This window comes from Aspergillus sclerotioniger (assembly GCF_003184525.1).
Source record: "Aspergillus sclerotioniger CBS 115572 chromosome Unknown BO94scaffold_18, whole genome shotgun sequence".
In the NCBI taxonomy this organism is placed as follows: Eukaryota; Fungi; Ascomycota; class Eurotiomycetes; order Eurotiales; family Aspergillaceae; genus Aspergillus; species Aspergillus sclerotioniger.
Window position 1 is genome coordinate 763,042 of NW_020291008.1, and position 14,931 is coordinate 777,972.

The 14,931-nt window shown below is 50.0% G+C and overlaps 6 protein-coding genes across 6 annotated transcripts, besides 2 other annotated features; 2 read left to right on the forward strand and 4 right to left on the reverse strand.

The window, feature by feature from the left end:
* Positions 1-101: 101 nt before the first annotated feature.
* Positions 102-1,345, forward strand: BO94DRAFT_625447 (uncharacterized protein; the record flags this gene model as incomplete). Its single annotated transcript, XM_025617286.1, has 4 exons — positions 102-168; positions 222-479; positions 531-897; positions 1,322-1,345. The coding sequence occupies exons 1-4, from the start codon at positions 116-118 to the stop codon at positions 1,343-1,345; spliced, it is 702 nt and encodes a 233-aa protein (XP_025466382.1). The 5' UTR covers positions 102-115.
* Positions 1,346-1,356: 11 nt separating this feature from the next.
* BO94DRAFT_519525 (sugar transporter) lies at positions 1,357-3,272 on the reverse strand. Its single transcript, XM_025610076.1, has 3 exons — positions 2,667-3,272; positions 2,466-2,619; positions 1,357-2,418 (listed from the first exon to the last, which is right to left on the reverse strand). The coding sequence occupies exons 1-3, from the start codon at positions 3,165-3,167 to the stop codon at positions 1,466-1,468; spliced, it is 1,608 nt and encodes a 535-aa protein (XP_025466383.1). The 5' UTR covers positions 3,168-3,272; the 3' UTR covers positions 1,357-1,465.
* A 3,348-nt stretch (positions 3,273-6,620) lies between these two features.
* On the forward strand, positions 6,621-7,543 carry BO94DRAFT_519528 (uncharacterized protein; the record flags this gene model as incomplete). Its single annotated transcript, XM_025610077.1, has 4 exons — positions 6,621-7,030; positions 7,079-7,218; positions 7,253-7,340; positions 7,413-7,543. The coding sequence occupies exons 1-4, from the start codon at positions 6,778-6,780 to the stop codon at positions 7,541-7,543; spliced, it is 612 nt and encodes a 203-aa protein (XP_025466384.1). The 5' UTR covers positions 6,621-6,777.
* A 123-nt stretch (positions 7,544-7,666) lies between these two features.
* Positions 7,667-7,824: a sequence feature (Protein overlapping with rRNA (BO94DRAFT_468590, PWY83917.1) was converted to a misc_feature.).
* Positions 7,825-7,851: 27 nt separating this feature from the next.
* Positions 7,852-7,921: a sequence feature (Protein overlapping with rRNA (BO94DRAFT_468590, PWY83917.1) was converted to a misc_feature.).
* Positions 7,922-8,455: 534 nt separating this feature from the next.
* On the reverse strand, positions 8,456-10,332 carry BO94DRAFT_116492 (prolyl hydroxylase family protein). The gene is made up of 2 exons (XM_025605543.1): positions 10,015-10,332; positions 8,456-9,967 (listed from the first exon to the last, which is right to left on the reverse strand). The coding sequence occupies exons 1-2, from the start codon at positions 10,295-10,297 to the stop codon at positions 8,796-8,798; spliced, it is 1,455 nt and encodes a 484-aa protein (XP_025466386.1). The 5' UTR covers positions 10,298-10,332; the 3' UTR covers positions 8,456-8,795.
* Positions 10,333-10,839: 507 nt separating this feature from the next.
* Positions 10,840-11,501, reverse strand: BO94DRAFT_557737 (60S ribosomal protein uL24; the record flags this gene model as incomplete). The annotated part of the gene is made up of 4 exons (XM_025613952.1): positions 10,840-11,079; positions 11,130-11,162; positions 11,306-11,418; positions 11,483-11,501. The coding sequence occupies 4 exons, from the start codon at positions 11,499-11,501 to the stop codon at positions 10,840-10,842; spliced, it is 405 nt and encodes a 134-aa protein (XP_025466387.1).
* Positions 11,502-12,266: 765 nt separating this feature from the next.
* Positions 12,267-14,413, reverse strand: BO94DRAFT_599444 (amino acid transporter; the record flags this gene model as incomplete). The annotated part of the gene is made up of 8 exons (XM_025616325.1): positions 12,267-12,870; positions 12,939-13,268; positions 13,323-13,342; positions 13,388-13,765; positions 13,810-13,882; positions 13,935-14,051; positions 14,144-14,218; positions 14,273-14,413. 8 exons carry the CDS (start codon positions 14,411-14,413, stop codon positions 12,382-12,384), a joined length of 1,623 nt encoding a protein of 540 aa, XP_025466388.1. The 3' UTR covers positions 12,267-12,381.
* Between the last annotated feature and the right edge of the window lie 518 nt (positions 14,414-14,931).

Consider the following 14,931-nt stretch of genomic DNA (forward strand, 5'->3'; position numbering starts at 1 on the left):
CCGATACTAACCATCTACTAGTCATATCCGGTTAGCCACAAGTCTAGTTAGTTTCAACGTCAACTCATCAGAACACCTTCACAACCTCCATACTCCAGCAAGTATTACCTCCAAAATGACTTCTCCAATACAAGCCCCGTACTCAGAGCTCCCAGATTCCATCAGAATGTATTCCTCCCCCTCCCCCTCCCCACCTAAACCACCCAACTAACCCCTCGCAGCATCCTAACCCTCCTAACAATCCTCTCCATCACCATCCAACTGTACACCCTTTGGACCAAAAAATCCAGTAAAGGCATTTCCCTCAACTACACTCTCTGTCTCCTCCTCGTCGCCACCTCCCACCTCACCAAAGAAACATACATGACCCTCAATGTCCCTGAATCCGCAGCCGGCCAATTCACCCACGACCCGCTTAACACCGGCGACTGGTTAAATTTTATACAAGTTCTAGTTACTTGGATTTTATTCCTTTTTCTGTACGTACCCCCTCCCCTTTTAACACTTAATGGAAACTAACCCCGACCAAGTTTCATCTTATCCCTCTACTTCCGCCCCGATCCCCAGCCCCACCTCCACCCCAGAACCAGAACCAGAACCCCATACACCCCCACCCCCATCTACATCCTAACCCTCCTAGCAACTCTCCTCTCCTCCCTCCTCCCCCTCCTCCTCGACCTCCTACACCTAACACCAGCGACTCTCCCCTGGCCCCGCACCGACATCCTCGAAGCGTTCGTCGCCATCCACGCCATCCTTCTCACCCCACTCGCTAGCTTTCTCGGCGTGTATGCGTTCATTTTACAGAGCAGACAGCGCAAGGATCTGTGTGCGGATGATTCAGCGCTGAGTGTGGTAGGGTTGATGGCTCAGAGTATCGTGTTTGGGCTTGTTGCGGTGAGTTGGTCGTGGAGGGTCGTGTATGCGGATGTGTGGGATGCCGGGCTGGGATGGTATTTTGGGTATGGGTGGTTGGGGCTGGATTATGGGGTTTGGGCGGTGGGGTGGGGATGGTTGGTTTTTAGGGTGGGGGTTGAGGGGGAGGGGGAGGCAGAGGGGGAGGGAGAGGCAGAGGGGGAGGGAGAGGGAGCCGTTGTTGGGTGGAGGGAGGGGGTGAGGTATACAGGTCTGATGGATCTTCTTTCTGTTGATATATAAGGAGTGATCGGCTGTGGGGTTGGGCTTGTTGGTAGGTTGTGGGATGACTTAGGGTTGTTCGGAACATATGATGTTATACTTTTGTTGTTCCTGAGGCTAGGGGATAGTAGTATAAGGCGTGTACTTAAGGACTAACCAAACTCTAATACTACTGAAGAACCAGTTAAACAAGAGGTATAAGAACTGAAAATTCAGCATCTCTATCAATCATAAAGCATATCTATAGTCGTCTAAACATAACTCATATATACAAAGTAATCCCAATTTTCAACATCACGCCAGCATAATGCAGATACCCACTGCACATCTAAGGCGCAGCCTCCTCCTTACTAACCCGACGACCATGGTTCGCCTGCCGATCCGAAGCCAACGTCTGAGCGAACTTACTCCTCTCGCGGATCTGCGGCCCCTTCCAATAGAAGATATAAATCGGCAGCACAACCAAACAAGACAGACATGCCAGAATAGTCGTAGCATACTCGACATGCCACTTATTTCCAATATTGGTATACATAGGCGTGGTATACATCGCCGCAATACCAGCCAACAGATCACGACAGAAGGCGTTTCCGCCCGTCGCGGAAGCAGAGTACACTCCGTACGAAGCGACCATGTAATCCACCGAGGAGAGGTAGATGGCGTAGTTGGCGATACCCACGAGAGCAGAGAAAATCATCGATGCGATCCAGGGAACACCGTATTCTTGACCGAGGGATGTCCAAGCGAAGCCGAATAATCCGATCGGTTCGAGCAGGGCCAGGAAAAGAAGCCATTTGAGACGACGCTCGGCGGGCAGGGCATCATCGCCCCTGGTTTGGCGGATGTGTTCGTCGCGCCAGAACCACGGGAAGTAGGAAAAGTAGGCGATGAAGTAGCCGACGTTGATGGGGATGACGGCCCAGGCTTGGCCGAGGATACCGAAGCCCCAGCCTTGCTCGTAGACGATGGAGAAGCTCTCGAGGAAGGTGAAGATGAGGGAGTCGGAGAATCCGGAAAGGAGGGAGAGGCAGAGGACGATTGGTTCGCGGAGGAACATGTAAAATGGACGGATCCAGATCTTGCCCGCTTCTTTGAGGGAGATACGTGGGTGTTTGAGCTCGTTGGGCCCGTAGACGTTGGGGTCTTCGCCGGATTGGCGACGGCGTTTGGCTTCCCGGTCGATGAGGATCGTGGAGCGACTTTCCGGCATGAAGAAGATGATGACTTGGACGACGACGCCGAAGATGAGCATGATCCAGAAGAACCATTGCCAGTCGAGGTCTGTGGGTGTTAGTGGGTATACTTGGGTTGAGGGGGGGTGGGCTTACATCGCTCGATAGGTCCACCTATCACTCCGCCAATGCTGGTTCCGATGCAGGATGATAGGACGATGAAGGCCAGAGGGAATTGTTGGTTATCTGGTTCGTAGAGATCTGCAATCAGACCCAGAGTGACACTACCGCCAGCGGTTGAAATTCCACCCTGACAAGTCAGCGCATGCATGCATGATGATGAGAAGCAGTACTAACCAATCCACGACAAACAACAATAGTGCCCCAGTTTGGCGCCAAGGCGCATGGGATCTGCCAGATGTTGATAAGGAACATGGAGAGCTGCAGAATGGGCCAGCGGCCAAACTCCTCACTCCATGGTGCCCACAGTTCGCACCCAATGGAGTAGGTGATCAGATAGATCATCTGCCCTGTGCGGGCCTCTTGTTCACCAATGTGGAATGCTTTTGACAGGGGGGTCACGGCGTTCGGAAAGACGGAGGTGTTGAAATTCATGGAGACCTGGACCCCCGCAATGGCGGCCAGATACATCCATTTCTTCCATCGGGGCCAGCAATAGGCCAACTTGTCATAGCAATCATTTTCTTTCAACTCACGTTTGCCGTCGGGCCGTGTCTCTACATCGACACCATTATTGAAGGCGGGGACAACCGGTTCGCCATCATCCTGACTGTCTTTACCCTTTTCGGAGAAGGAACTGCGTCGAGACCAGGGCTGGGGTTGGGGTTCGTCGTGCATGGTGTGAGGTCATTGATGGTGTTATCGACAGGAACAGGAATTGATGTCTTTACCACTTGGAGTGTGGTCTGACACGGATGGGGTCAGCCCATGTTAGATATAAGAACCTGATCCGGGGTAGAGAATGATCAGTCATCGGGGACAGTGTTGTCATCGCGTTCGTGCTCAAACCGGATTTCCGGCAAGGGGGTGTGGGGCGGCCCGGGCGGATCCTGGTGGGTCAGTGGCGCCCAATAAAGGCATCGGGACTGGATCCGCCGTGCAGCGTCGGGAAGGTGTGATTTGTCTCGCTCCATGCCGAATGCAACTAACTCGGAGTACGACTGGCCCGATCTCCACCGTCAACACTTCAGATGCTATGATATCATCACTGCTTGCTACCTCCAGCATTGAACTGAACTGAACTTCATTTGCGCCACTTTCGGAAGTATTGGCCAAATCATATTAAAGCTGTTGCCTTCGGTGTGTGAACCTCGGTAACCTCGGTGCTGACTTTATACCGTGGCACCTGATTCGATGGGAGTGACGTTCCTGACCACAGCACAGTGATATGGTTAAAAGCTTTTCAGGTACCATGACGCTGTGGCATCTGTTACTTAAGATCGGTTAAATTCTCTGCTACAGCAATGATATACCTACACCTACACTGCCACTGAATTTTGTCTTCTGTATAATGACGTCATGGAACATTCTCGCTGCAAGCAGTCGGAGAAATTCAACACCACTGACTTAGGGCTGACTAACAATGCACTATCTCGTGACTGACACTAAATCTCAACAACTGGCTTTTGATGAGTCAACTAAAACCTTCACGTAGCAGTGTACTAGTCCTAGTCAAGCAAATACCACCAAAACTGTCCTTATCAGCTCAAATTCCCGCTCGCTGGCTCCGATGCTGGGGCACCCGCAAACGTAGGTTGCGATACATTCCATCTGTCTCCACCTGTCCTTGATTCTCCTACTTAATACAGGGACACTCCGATCATCTCAATGAGATTACCACCAGACTTCCCGGCAACACACCCGCCGAGTAAATGTCTCACGTCGGATCCCGAACTCCTTACCCCGAGTAAGGTTACATCCGAGAAACAAGAATCCTCCGACCATCTCAACCAGGCAGGAGAGTGTGATCTAGTGTGGGGGTACCAATAAAGCGTGGGATTGTCCATTTCCCTGATCCCCTATTGGCAAAATTCGACAGGTGGTTGTGGTTGTTGCATGGGCCAGACCTTTTGCCCCTCTTGTACCTCCGCATGACCACTCAGCCCCATTATATTAGCCCCTGCGACCCTCTTCGTATTTGTCGAAATCCACATCACTCTCATAAATCCCCCACCCAGCCCAAATCCAATTCCCTCTGTGGCCCCGCAGGAACTCCCTCCGCGACGGGATCCGCCATTGCTTTCATCTAGATACCACAGATATTATTAACATTGAGCTGTTCACTCTTTCATAGAATAAGGATGGTGGAAACCCACTAAATCTCTCACACTCGACACTGTGCTCGTCTGACTCGCCGCGATGAGGAATATCACGATGGTGAAAGTCCAGTATAATAAAACGAAGAATATCACACACCGCTGGATTCGGCTGAGTTGGGGCCATACTCGATACATTAGAGGGAGTGCCATGATTGGCATGAGGTAGTAGGCGATGAGGAGGGTGTATAATGACATTCTGAGGATCTCGGATATGGTCATGGTGGGTATTTGTTATCGTAGTTGTTTTGGAGTGGTGGTAGGTGGATGATAGTAAGTACTTTTTCGGTTTTGGTATGGGTGGTGGGGAGAGGGGGTAAGATGCAGGAGAATTTATTCACTCAAGGCAATAGCTGTTGGATATAAGCAGTACTTTCTTTGTAGGCACCGTTTCTCCTGACGAGGTAGTTTCCGATAATGATGGATTATAGGTGAATGGCTGGCGACCGGCTCTATAATGACTTAGGGAAAGGATCTCGGTTCTTTCCTGTGAGTACATGCCTAAGGCAATATGTCGCATAATAGTGTTATCCTACGATTTTAAGTCGGCAGTATGTAATTTTTGCTCACAGTATCATCTTTTCTTAGGCATTTGGCCCTCTGGCTGCGGATGAGTTCCTGCTTTGATTGATCAGCTTGTAGTGAGTTCTATTTCCCTATATAGCTTTTGTTCCAGACATTGTGAATGGCAATTTATCGTGTTGGATAGTCCCTGACATTCACCTGAACCCTCCTTTCCACCCCCAGGACTCTCTCCATATTATACCTATAATGGAGTGTCTAATTTTCAGCGACAAATACTCCGTAGTACATCCTGGGTATTGGGTAACCGACACTTCGGGAGGTATTTCCCAAATGATTTTGTCAAAAGTCTTCTAGAGTTATTTGCTAAAAGTCTTCTGGTCATACTAGATGGATAGCTCCGATTCAAATTTGCATCTCCCTCCACGTAGCAACAGTATCCAAGTCAAGTTTTGGTATCTTTTACTCGATGGGATCATTAAAAACGTTTTATGTACTGCCGTCCAAGGGTAACATTCCGTAAATTACCATGATAACACAGAGCAGTCAGACTCTCCTAGAGGAACTGGTTAGAGTGAATGAAATGGGTGCCGGTACCGGAGGGTAACACATTCCTGTTGCAACCCTCAATGGCTTGATGGGCTTTTACGAGGTGTCTATCAAACTTGTTCTGATCCGTCAACCCCGGATAGATGCATGTAGACATTATGTGGATCTCAATAACTTATCGCCACAAATACCCTCTGCGAAATCCTAATTATCAGTCGTACAATCCGCGGAAACAGAATCATTTTGTCGCACTCTACACGCAGACTAGGATCCTCCTGAATTGCTGGAAAGCCGTGTCTTGCATGATCTCATATACACGGTTCAAGAGGAGGTTTACATCGCGCTGGATAAGCTGGTGGTGGCATTTCATGGCAGTAATTCCAAGTAAGTTGTCCGAGAAAAAAGAATAGCAGTTTAGCTAACTCGTGGGCGACATTGTATGATAGTTTGTGGCCATTTAGAATATAGATATGGCAAATGATTCATAAATCCAGGATAATATCCTAACTCCCGCTGAAAACCGACTTAATGCAAGACTCTGGCAGGAATCATGGAGTTGAGGCAAATGCTGACATGCCCAAAACGGAGCTACTATCCATGATTGGCTTGGAGCGCCACTGCCTCATCACGTTCCTGAGTCTGAACTCATCCATGGATGTTCTTCGGGTGACTTTGGGGTTGACTTTGTTTGCTTTTGTTTCTTCGTTGGAGTTGGAGTGGAGGAGTGTGGCTGAGGTTGCGTAGGGCTCAAACCCACTCATCAAGTTTCTCCGCCGCGCAACGGTACATGCCGCTGTAGGATAACAGTCTGACCAATACAATCATCTTAACTTATTATGATAGGATAAAAGCAGAGAATACCCGGCACCTTGGCGAAACTTTCCCATCAGTTCACCAGTAGTATCGCCATTATACTTCCAGCTTTCTCGGCGCAATTTTTATACACCCCTAGATACCTTGTATCTTTATCCGCTGCTTTCCTTTCAAGGCCAACTCTTCATATCTCTTGTCTAAGACACAACCATACAACCCACACTCTAACAACCAGATTGCACAACGCCATGTTCCGAAAATTCAGAGCACCTCGCCTCCTTTCCCGTATCATCTCCAATCCTCCAATTATATCCATCAACCAACGACATTTCTCCGTCAGTTCCGTCCACACCACCTTCCCAGCAACAATACACCGCTTACAAACACAGCGATTATCATCCCTCTATGATCAAGTCAATCGCAAGGAAGGCTTCGGGAATAACTATCTTCACATCGCAAAAGATGGTCTAATCTATCCGATTCTATCTGGTTCTCTTCCTTGTAAGCAGGTGTTTTGACTCGTCTTACCAATGACTGATTCTCTTCCAGATTCAAATGGAGCGGTATTTGGACCAAATTCAATCTCGTTGCAGGTGTTACTTCGCAATGAATTTGAAATCTATCATGAGGGGCTCGAGGAAGGAGGGACACTGGCTGATCTCTATGTTATTTCTATTCCGGGAAAATGCGTATGTATGCATCTTTGCTGGCTGTAGAAACTAGGCATTGCCATACATCAAATTTGATTCTATTCTAAGATATAGGCATGTGGTTTTCTCGTTGCAGCTATCCTATCCGCTGCATAATAACGGTATCTCTTTTTAGTTTGGTCCATTTTCCTTGGATTCCCTATTGGAACGAAAATGTGACTAATACATCATAGAATTCAATAAGATACTGGACAAGTTTTATACAGCATCTGCAACTTTCACGGACGCGGTGGAATGGATGGAGGTGAACGAGTTCCATAAGGCCTTTCCAGATAGTAACTCAGAGAACTGGATGCGGGAGTGATTTCTTTTAAGCTAGCAGGGTGATTACCTATAGGAGCACAATGAAAAAATACACCTTGCGTTTACAATGTATGATGTTCGATCACCAGATCAAAACCTACACTAAGTAGTTGATACAAGACTGTTACTGGATCTCATCATCCCTTGTTTGGCATGCGGCAGTAATTCTCTCCAACTTCTTTTTATCTGACACTTTGATGGTGAACAGAATCAGAAAAAAAAGCCAGCTGGGAGGGGGTAAAAAACGAAGAATGGATAAAAACATACAACAGAAGGGATTCGCTGGTGGTCACCCACCCAACTACTAACCTCCCGGCGTGTGGCTTAAGTACGGCTGAGCGGACGGGAAGCCCTGTTTTCCACACCCTGTGGTCGTATGTACTTTTTTCTTATTCACTCCGAAATATATAGGACTCAAAAAATGAAAATTGAATTTTTAGGAGCATGCACTCCGTACACAAAATCCCATTTTGATGTGCAGGTAGAGGTCACGTGGCTATTGGCTGCTTATCGCTTATCGCTTATCACCTTAACCAGTATCGGGGTAGTGTTCTTCCGCTGGATCAGAACTTGATTCTATCAGCTTATCATTTCGTTTGATATTCTTTCTTTCGTTTTTGTGGTGGATGAGATTGAGTATCCCTAATCTAGATACTGCCTAGGTAAAACTCGGAGTTGGTGGCTTACATTGTCATTGTATTTCATCCCGAGTCTCCATGCGGATAAGGGGATAGCAGTGGCAGGATATATTTCGACGCGTCGGGTTTTCTAGTATGGCCTCGGGTCACACTCTTCAGGTTTGAACGTAATGATGTGATTTTCTCACAAATGCTGCGTTACAATATTTTGTAAGGTCATATAACACACCGTAGTATCTCCAATCTAGCATCTGTGGTGTGATTGATAGTTGTAGGCTCTTACGGGAATTCATTGAGAGTACTCCGTCTCGAGGGACCAATGCCAAGAAATCAGTGCATAGTCACAGTCCTTCCAAATTCTGTGAGAAATATATTCCTAGATGAGCCATTGCATGATCCAAAAGATCGAATAAAGCTGCACCTGCAACCATCATAACCAAGTCAGCTGTTATCTCTGTCTGCTGTTGCTCATCCGTCCTATCGCGGGAGCTTGGCCCTTCGGATCAAAATCGATAAACTTTTAAGCGAATCACCTGGCCGTCAGTATTTCAGTCTCTACTACTTTAAGGTCGTCAACGCATCGCCCAACGGGCGTATAAATGGCATTCTATATCTTCACTCTTCGCACGGCTTCACGTCGTACTCTACGTCCGTCCGGATGATGTATTTGGCGCCCTTGCGGACACCCGTACCCTCATGCAGCAAAGCCCCATTGGCCTCGCCATGTGGAAATATCGCTACCGCTCCCATGACTGGACGCACCGGGTATGCATTCATAGTGCCCTCCCGTTTGGCCGGGATGAAGAATGTCGTCTCTCCGCCCTCGAACTCGTCGTTCAGATAGAGCAGGAAGGTATACATGGAGCTCTGCTTCTTGTCCTCTGGCGACGCATCGTACACGTATGTGTCATCCGGGAGGATGCCGGACGGCGGCCAGGCTCCATCGATGTGGCAGCGGTATTCAGCCCCAGGGACGTAGCGGTAAACTCGGAAACGGCGGTTGATGCCCCGGGCGAGACGTCCGTTGATCGATTGTGGTACGTACGCTGAGATACGTGCCCACAGCATGTCGTGGAACGTGGTGTCGACGACCCAGTAGAAGTTGTGGGCCAGGATGCTCATGTCGCCGTCTTCACGGCGGGGCACGTCCGGGACGAAGTTGACGGACTCTCCGGCGGCGATGATGGCCTTGCACTCGGCGGTGGAGAGGACGTTCAGAGCGAGGCCGAGGCCGGGCACGGCGGGATGGGGCACGTAGGTTATAGACGGGCCGACCGGGGCCAGCGGGACGGCGTTAGGAGCGGTGGTGTAGAGGATAGCCGGATGATGGTTCGGAGGCTTGCGGAGGGGACCCGGGGTTTCTTCGATGATGCGGAGGGCAGAGGGAGATTTCGGGGCTTCGGCCAGGATGGATTTATCGAGGACGGAGGCGTAGACGGGCAAGGGAGTGGTCGAGGGGCGCAGGTCCCAGATGGACTGGAAGGCGATGGGAGAGGTCGAGTCGACGGCATCCGGGCTGGTATCAATCGGGGTGCTGACACGTAGAATGGCGTCGAGGACGACCAGAAGTTCCAAATCCTCGGAGCTGCGTTCCAGAGGGGCTCGGGCGAGGGCTTCGGGTTGGGTGGACAACCCGCTGACCACGTCCAGATCGCGCACCCAGCGACACAAGGCTCCGATCTTGGGCTGCTCCCCCCGGATTCTCATCTCGGCCAGCAGGATCTTGGCGTCCAGGTACTTTTTATCGGCCAGGGCCCCCGTGATGCGTGCCGTCAGGTTGGCCCCCTCTATCGAAGATTAACGGTCGCCATCCATCAGGAACAGCGCAGCGTACCGGCAGTGTTGACCCCCGTGGTGCATGCCTGACGAAAGTCATAGACTGCCACCCGGAGATCCTTGCATGCCTTGGACTTGGTGAGACTGGGGTACTGAGTGAGGGTTCTCAGCGTCTCAATGGTGATGTCCAGTTCCTCCTCGTCCACCACCGTTGTCAGGTTTTTCGGTTCTCGGGTGGCGCCATCGGGCGGCGGCGTCAAAATCGAGTCAGCCTTGGGGACTTTCTGGGGAAGATCGACTTGGGCATTGCGCTTGCGCTTGGCTGCTTTAGACTTGGCCATGGCGATATTGATGGTGGATGACCGACAATGGCAATGGCAGAGAATCGATCGAGACTGTGTGGGGATGGGGTTTCCCACACTGACTTTGCCGGCGATTAATAAGCTGCAGACCCGCAGGAATCCTGGCACTAAGTTGGATGGATGCCATCCAGAAGAACTACGGGCCCAAAAAGGTTACTCCAGGATGAAATCAAACGGGTTCCTTGGGCTTCCACTACTAATGAGTTCCGGGAAGGGCCCTATGGGCACGGTGCACGGTTTAAACTGATGCCAGATGCAGACGCAGATGCCAGATGCCAGAGTTGTCCAAATGACGACTCCTATTCCGTATGCTCCAATATACGCCCTCTACTCCATTTGAATAGTCTGTCGCAAGCTGAACACCACTGAACGTAGAGGAAATTGATTTTTCGTTTTCATTTCATCAGAATACACCGATGTCAATAGATATATCCCGATCGTAGGCAAGATCCCATTGTTCGCGTCTTCCGGAACTCCCGCGTATCACTGCCATTGCCGTATGAACTAAACCTCAAACCCATTTAAGCCGACTTGCTCTTGACGGCCTCACGACCCTTGGCAATGCGCTCGAGGATCTGCTCGCGGTCCTTGTCGAGGTGGAGCTTCTTGATGACGACCTTGGAGGGGTGGAGGGGGATGGGGACGCTCTGGCCGTTGCTCTTGTCGCGGCTGATGCGCTCGACGTGGATGGCCCACTTCAGACGGTAGACGCTGGTGACCTTGCCCTCACGGCCCTTGTTGCTGCCACGGACCACAACGACCTTGGATGATTTTAGCGGGTTATCTCAGGGGGGTCGATTGATTGGCTCACCTCGTCGTCCTTGCGGATGGGGATCGAGCGGACCTAAACACTGTCAGAACGAATCCTCCGATATTATATTTTTCCATCCATCGGGTATGATCTGGTCCTCCATCCCGTGCATAACCACGATTCCCAGCAAGTCTCCAGATCTCCCATATCCCGAATCAATCGTAGAATCGACGTACATTGTACTTGGCGCGGAGCTCGCTCGAGAGAGGAGCCGAGAGGATGACACGGCGCTCGCTGGAGGGGGCGTTGAAGTGGGCGGCGCGCGACTTGCGGCGAGAAGAGGCGAGACCTATAGCACGATGGAGATCAGCAACCGAAGATCGATATTAAAAATCGGGCAAGTGAGCACGCACTGGAGTTCCGAACAGCCATTTTTGAAGATGCCACCTAAAGGTCGTGGTAGAACTCGGACGGGTGTCGTGAGGGTCGTCGGGAAGGTCGTTCAGGAAGAGTCTGACGCTTTCCACGCCGTCTTTCGTTTGTGGCCCAAAATTCCCGCTGTGCGTCACATGACTCCCCGCTTCGCCTAGCGCCAGGGCCGGGGACTTGATTGGCTGCTTCCTCCCCCTTCAACTCCTCCCTACAACTGGAACGGTCGCGCCTTCCATTTCAGCTTTCTCGATTCCTATAGATGTGAGATGCAGCTATTAATAACTTGTTTTCTTCTCAGTGACAAGTTGAATACTCTACCATTATATTTCATTGCTTTTACCATTGCTTTTACTCATACTCTAATTCTCACTTGATCACCTCCGCACTCTTTCTTGGCATCTCTACCTTCCCTTTGAAACTACTTGCTTCGTAGACTAATAGACAAGAGCCTCCCCCATGCCTCAGCCATACTTCCCGATTAGGACGATGCGCCTCTATACCTACAACCTCGAACATCTCAGAACATCCTTTCATAATAATCCACCCAGGTTTTTTGCCACATCAAATCTATGGAATGTTTGCATAGAAATTAACCATTAACCCTTCCGTCTAGGTTAAAGTTTTTTCTATCGCAATATAATAGAAGGGGTGGCGGTTAAAGACCATCCTCACCCCTACGTATATCTACCCTCTAACCTACACAAGTTACATTCTTTCTTACTTACTTCCTCTTGTAGCTAAACCAATATTTTACATATTTTCATCATTGACCATATTTACCACTCCTCAAGTAATTAACCCCCGACTCTCCTTTCCCAGCCCTACATCATGACGAACATAATCCTTCCCCCTCAAAACATAAAACCCCCCTAGTAATTCCTTACCTAGAACTAGCATAAACCCTCACCTCCACCACCGGCCCCCTATAAACCCTCCTCGCCCACCCCAAATAATACACCACCGCCAACACCGTCGCGCCCCCCGTCAACGCAATACTATAATTCACCTCCCTTGGACTCGGATGATTCTGCAACGGCCAACACCCAAACAGAAACATAATCACCAGACAAACAATCGAAAAGATATTATTCGCGATGCCGAGCCACCCTTTCACCCGGAACGGACCCCAGATGTAGGGTTTGTCGGGGGAGTCTGCGTTTGCTTCTTTCGGGTCGGCAATGTGGCCTTGCATTCGGCGGTAGAGAAGGAGGGAGAGTGGGATCATGTACGAGGCGAAAAACGCTTGCATGATGAGCGAGAGGGTGATGTTGAGGATGTAGTTCGAGCCGACGTTGATGAGGCTGATGAGGGCGGTGGCGATTACGATGATGAAGATGCTGTGGTTGGGGAGGGTGGTTCGGGGGTGGACCTTTGATTCAGTTGGAATTAGAATGTATGTAGGGAGGGGTAGGGGGTGTGCTGGGATGGAAGATGTACCTGACGAATCCAGTTCCAGCCCGGGACTCCTTTCTCGCGAGAGAAAGACCAAAGCATGCGACTGCCGGAGGCGAGGGTGGATAATCCGGCACAGGCAGTTAGGATGGCAAGCATGCTGGAAAGGATGATGGCGGCGGTTTTGCTCTGCGTGGAGTTTTCCAATACGAACATGAAGGGGTATTTAGTGTCGGAGTCGAGAAGGGCTTGAATGTCCCCCGATTTGAGGAGGATGGTGATTAGCATGGCGAATCCGAGAGCTCCATTAATTACGATGGCGAGGAGCATCGATTGGGGGACGACGATGCTGCTGTTTTCGACTTCTTCGGCCATCTATTAGTGTTAGCTAGGATGATGTTATGGATACTTGGTGAAGGGGTAACTCACGTGGATAGCCCCGTCCATGCCTACGAAGGTGAGTCTGGTATTCTAAGGGCCATTAGGGTACTTACCCACAAATGCCACCGCTGTGCCTTGGAGTCCCACGAACGAGGACAGGGTAATATCATGCCAGTTGCCCAGGTCCACGAGCATAGAGAAGACAGACTGCGCATCGGATTGGGGACCCAGGGCAATCAGAGAGAACAAAACTGCGAAGAAGCCAAAGATGTGGATCACTAGGATAAAGATCTCGATGGCTGGCAGAACCACGCCCAGGTAGGTGACGACGAGCAGGGAAACCAAGAGAATTCCCCAGGTAATAAAAGTTACATGCCATCCTTTGGGGTCATATTGGGGTCTGCCGAGTTCTACGGTGCCTTGTAGAACGCTCGCGCTAATGACATAGTTGCCTACGGCCACGGTCTCCCAGGCGATGATGGTGATGGAACCTATATACATTAGCATTCACCTGACTATGATCTTGGGGGGATACCGGTGATGTGACTGAGGAATCGTTTGGAGGATGCCGGAGCGAGAATGCTTGTCCAGTGGTATTGACCACCAGCCTTGACAATTAGTAGGTCGTCACACTGTTGTTGTCACGAAAGCAGAGCTTACCGAAGGTATCATGCTGGCCAACTCCCCCATAGAGACGAAAATGCTCAAAAAAGCAATCCACACCCCGATGTATCCATATATCAGCCCCGGGGGACCTCCACTAGAATCATTAATGACCTATGCACGCACGAGGCATCGACGCATACTTTCGTAGTCCCACTCCGAATTGTCTATGCGATGTTAGATGTGCGACAGACCCGAGCAGGAACAGACATCATCATCGCCTCCCATGTGATCATCAGGCTACTCGCGAATCCAACGGTGCTTGCGAGGCGGAATCTTCGCTAACAACGATCTAGTTAGCTTAGGGCACCCTTTATGCTCGAGAGGATCAATACCTTCATAACCTCTTTCTTCCCCACCCGGGCCAGCTCCAGGGCATCCCGTGTGAGTAGGGTTTCCGTGCTGGTTCCTGGAAAGTCATTGCCACGCGGAGAGCAGAGCTCGATTTGGCTCTGAGTTGGAAATCCGTCTGCCATTTCAGATATAAGCTGTATGGAATAGAGACCCTTGACAGCCTATTGATGTTTATAGAAACATAGAGTATCCACTCTAATATAATGCGATATTGCAGTAGAAATATATGAACAAGTGTCACATTTGTGAGCCCGTGCGGCGAAATACATTCAAAATCATCGAATCATGCTCCTCTAAGTATGCGGAACGGCAAGGCCGAATTGTTTAAATGTCGGATCGTGCGGATAGCAAAAAGCAACCGATAATCAGATGCCATGGGCAGTGCAGTCCTCCGATGTAACACAGCGGATGACGTGAGCCTTGGATTCAGCAGAGGCCATGTCGGATCCACTGAGATGGGGTTTTGAGATCTGGGGTAGGACGGGACATGCACAGCAGATACGACGTGGTGTCATTCACCCACCTGTGTTCTGCATGTCAAACTACCAACTTCTACTCTTATATGTAGTATGATGATACCAATGATCCAATATCAGCTCGCAAGAATGATTCAGCCAGTCAAATGCCTCATACTGTCCGT

Excerpts from the sequence above, each read along its gene's own strand:
- BO94DRAFT_116492 (XM_025605543.1), bottom strand. The coding sequence starts at position 10,297 with ATGGCCAAGTCTAAAGCAGCCAAGCGCAAGCGCAATGCCCAAGTCGAT. Across the intron at positions 9,968-10,014 it reads CACGGGGGTCAACACTGCCG|AGGGGGCCAACCTGACGGCA; the intron begins GTACGCTGCGCT and ends AATCTTCGATAG.
- BO94DRAFT_519525 (XM_025610076.1), bottom strand. The coding sequence starts at position 3,167 with ATGCACGACGAACCCCAACCCCAGCCCTGGTCTCGACGCAGTTCCTTC. Across the intron at positions 2,620-2,666 it reads TTGTTGTTTGTCGTGGATTG|GGTGGAATTTCAACCGCTGG; the intron begins GTTAGTACTGCT and ends CTGACTTGTCAG. Across the intron at positions 2,419-2,465 it reads AGGTGGACCTATCGAGCGAT|ACCTCGACTGGCAATGGTTC; the intron begins GTAAGCCCACCC and ends TAACACCCACAG.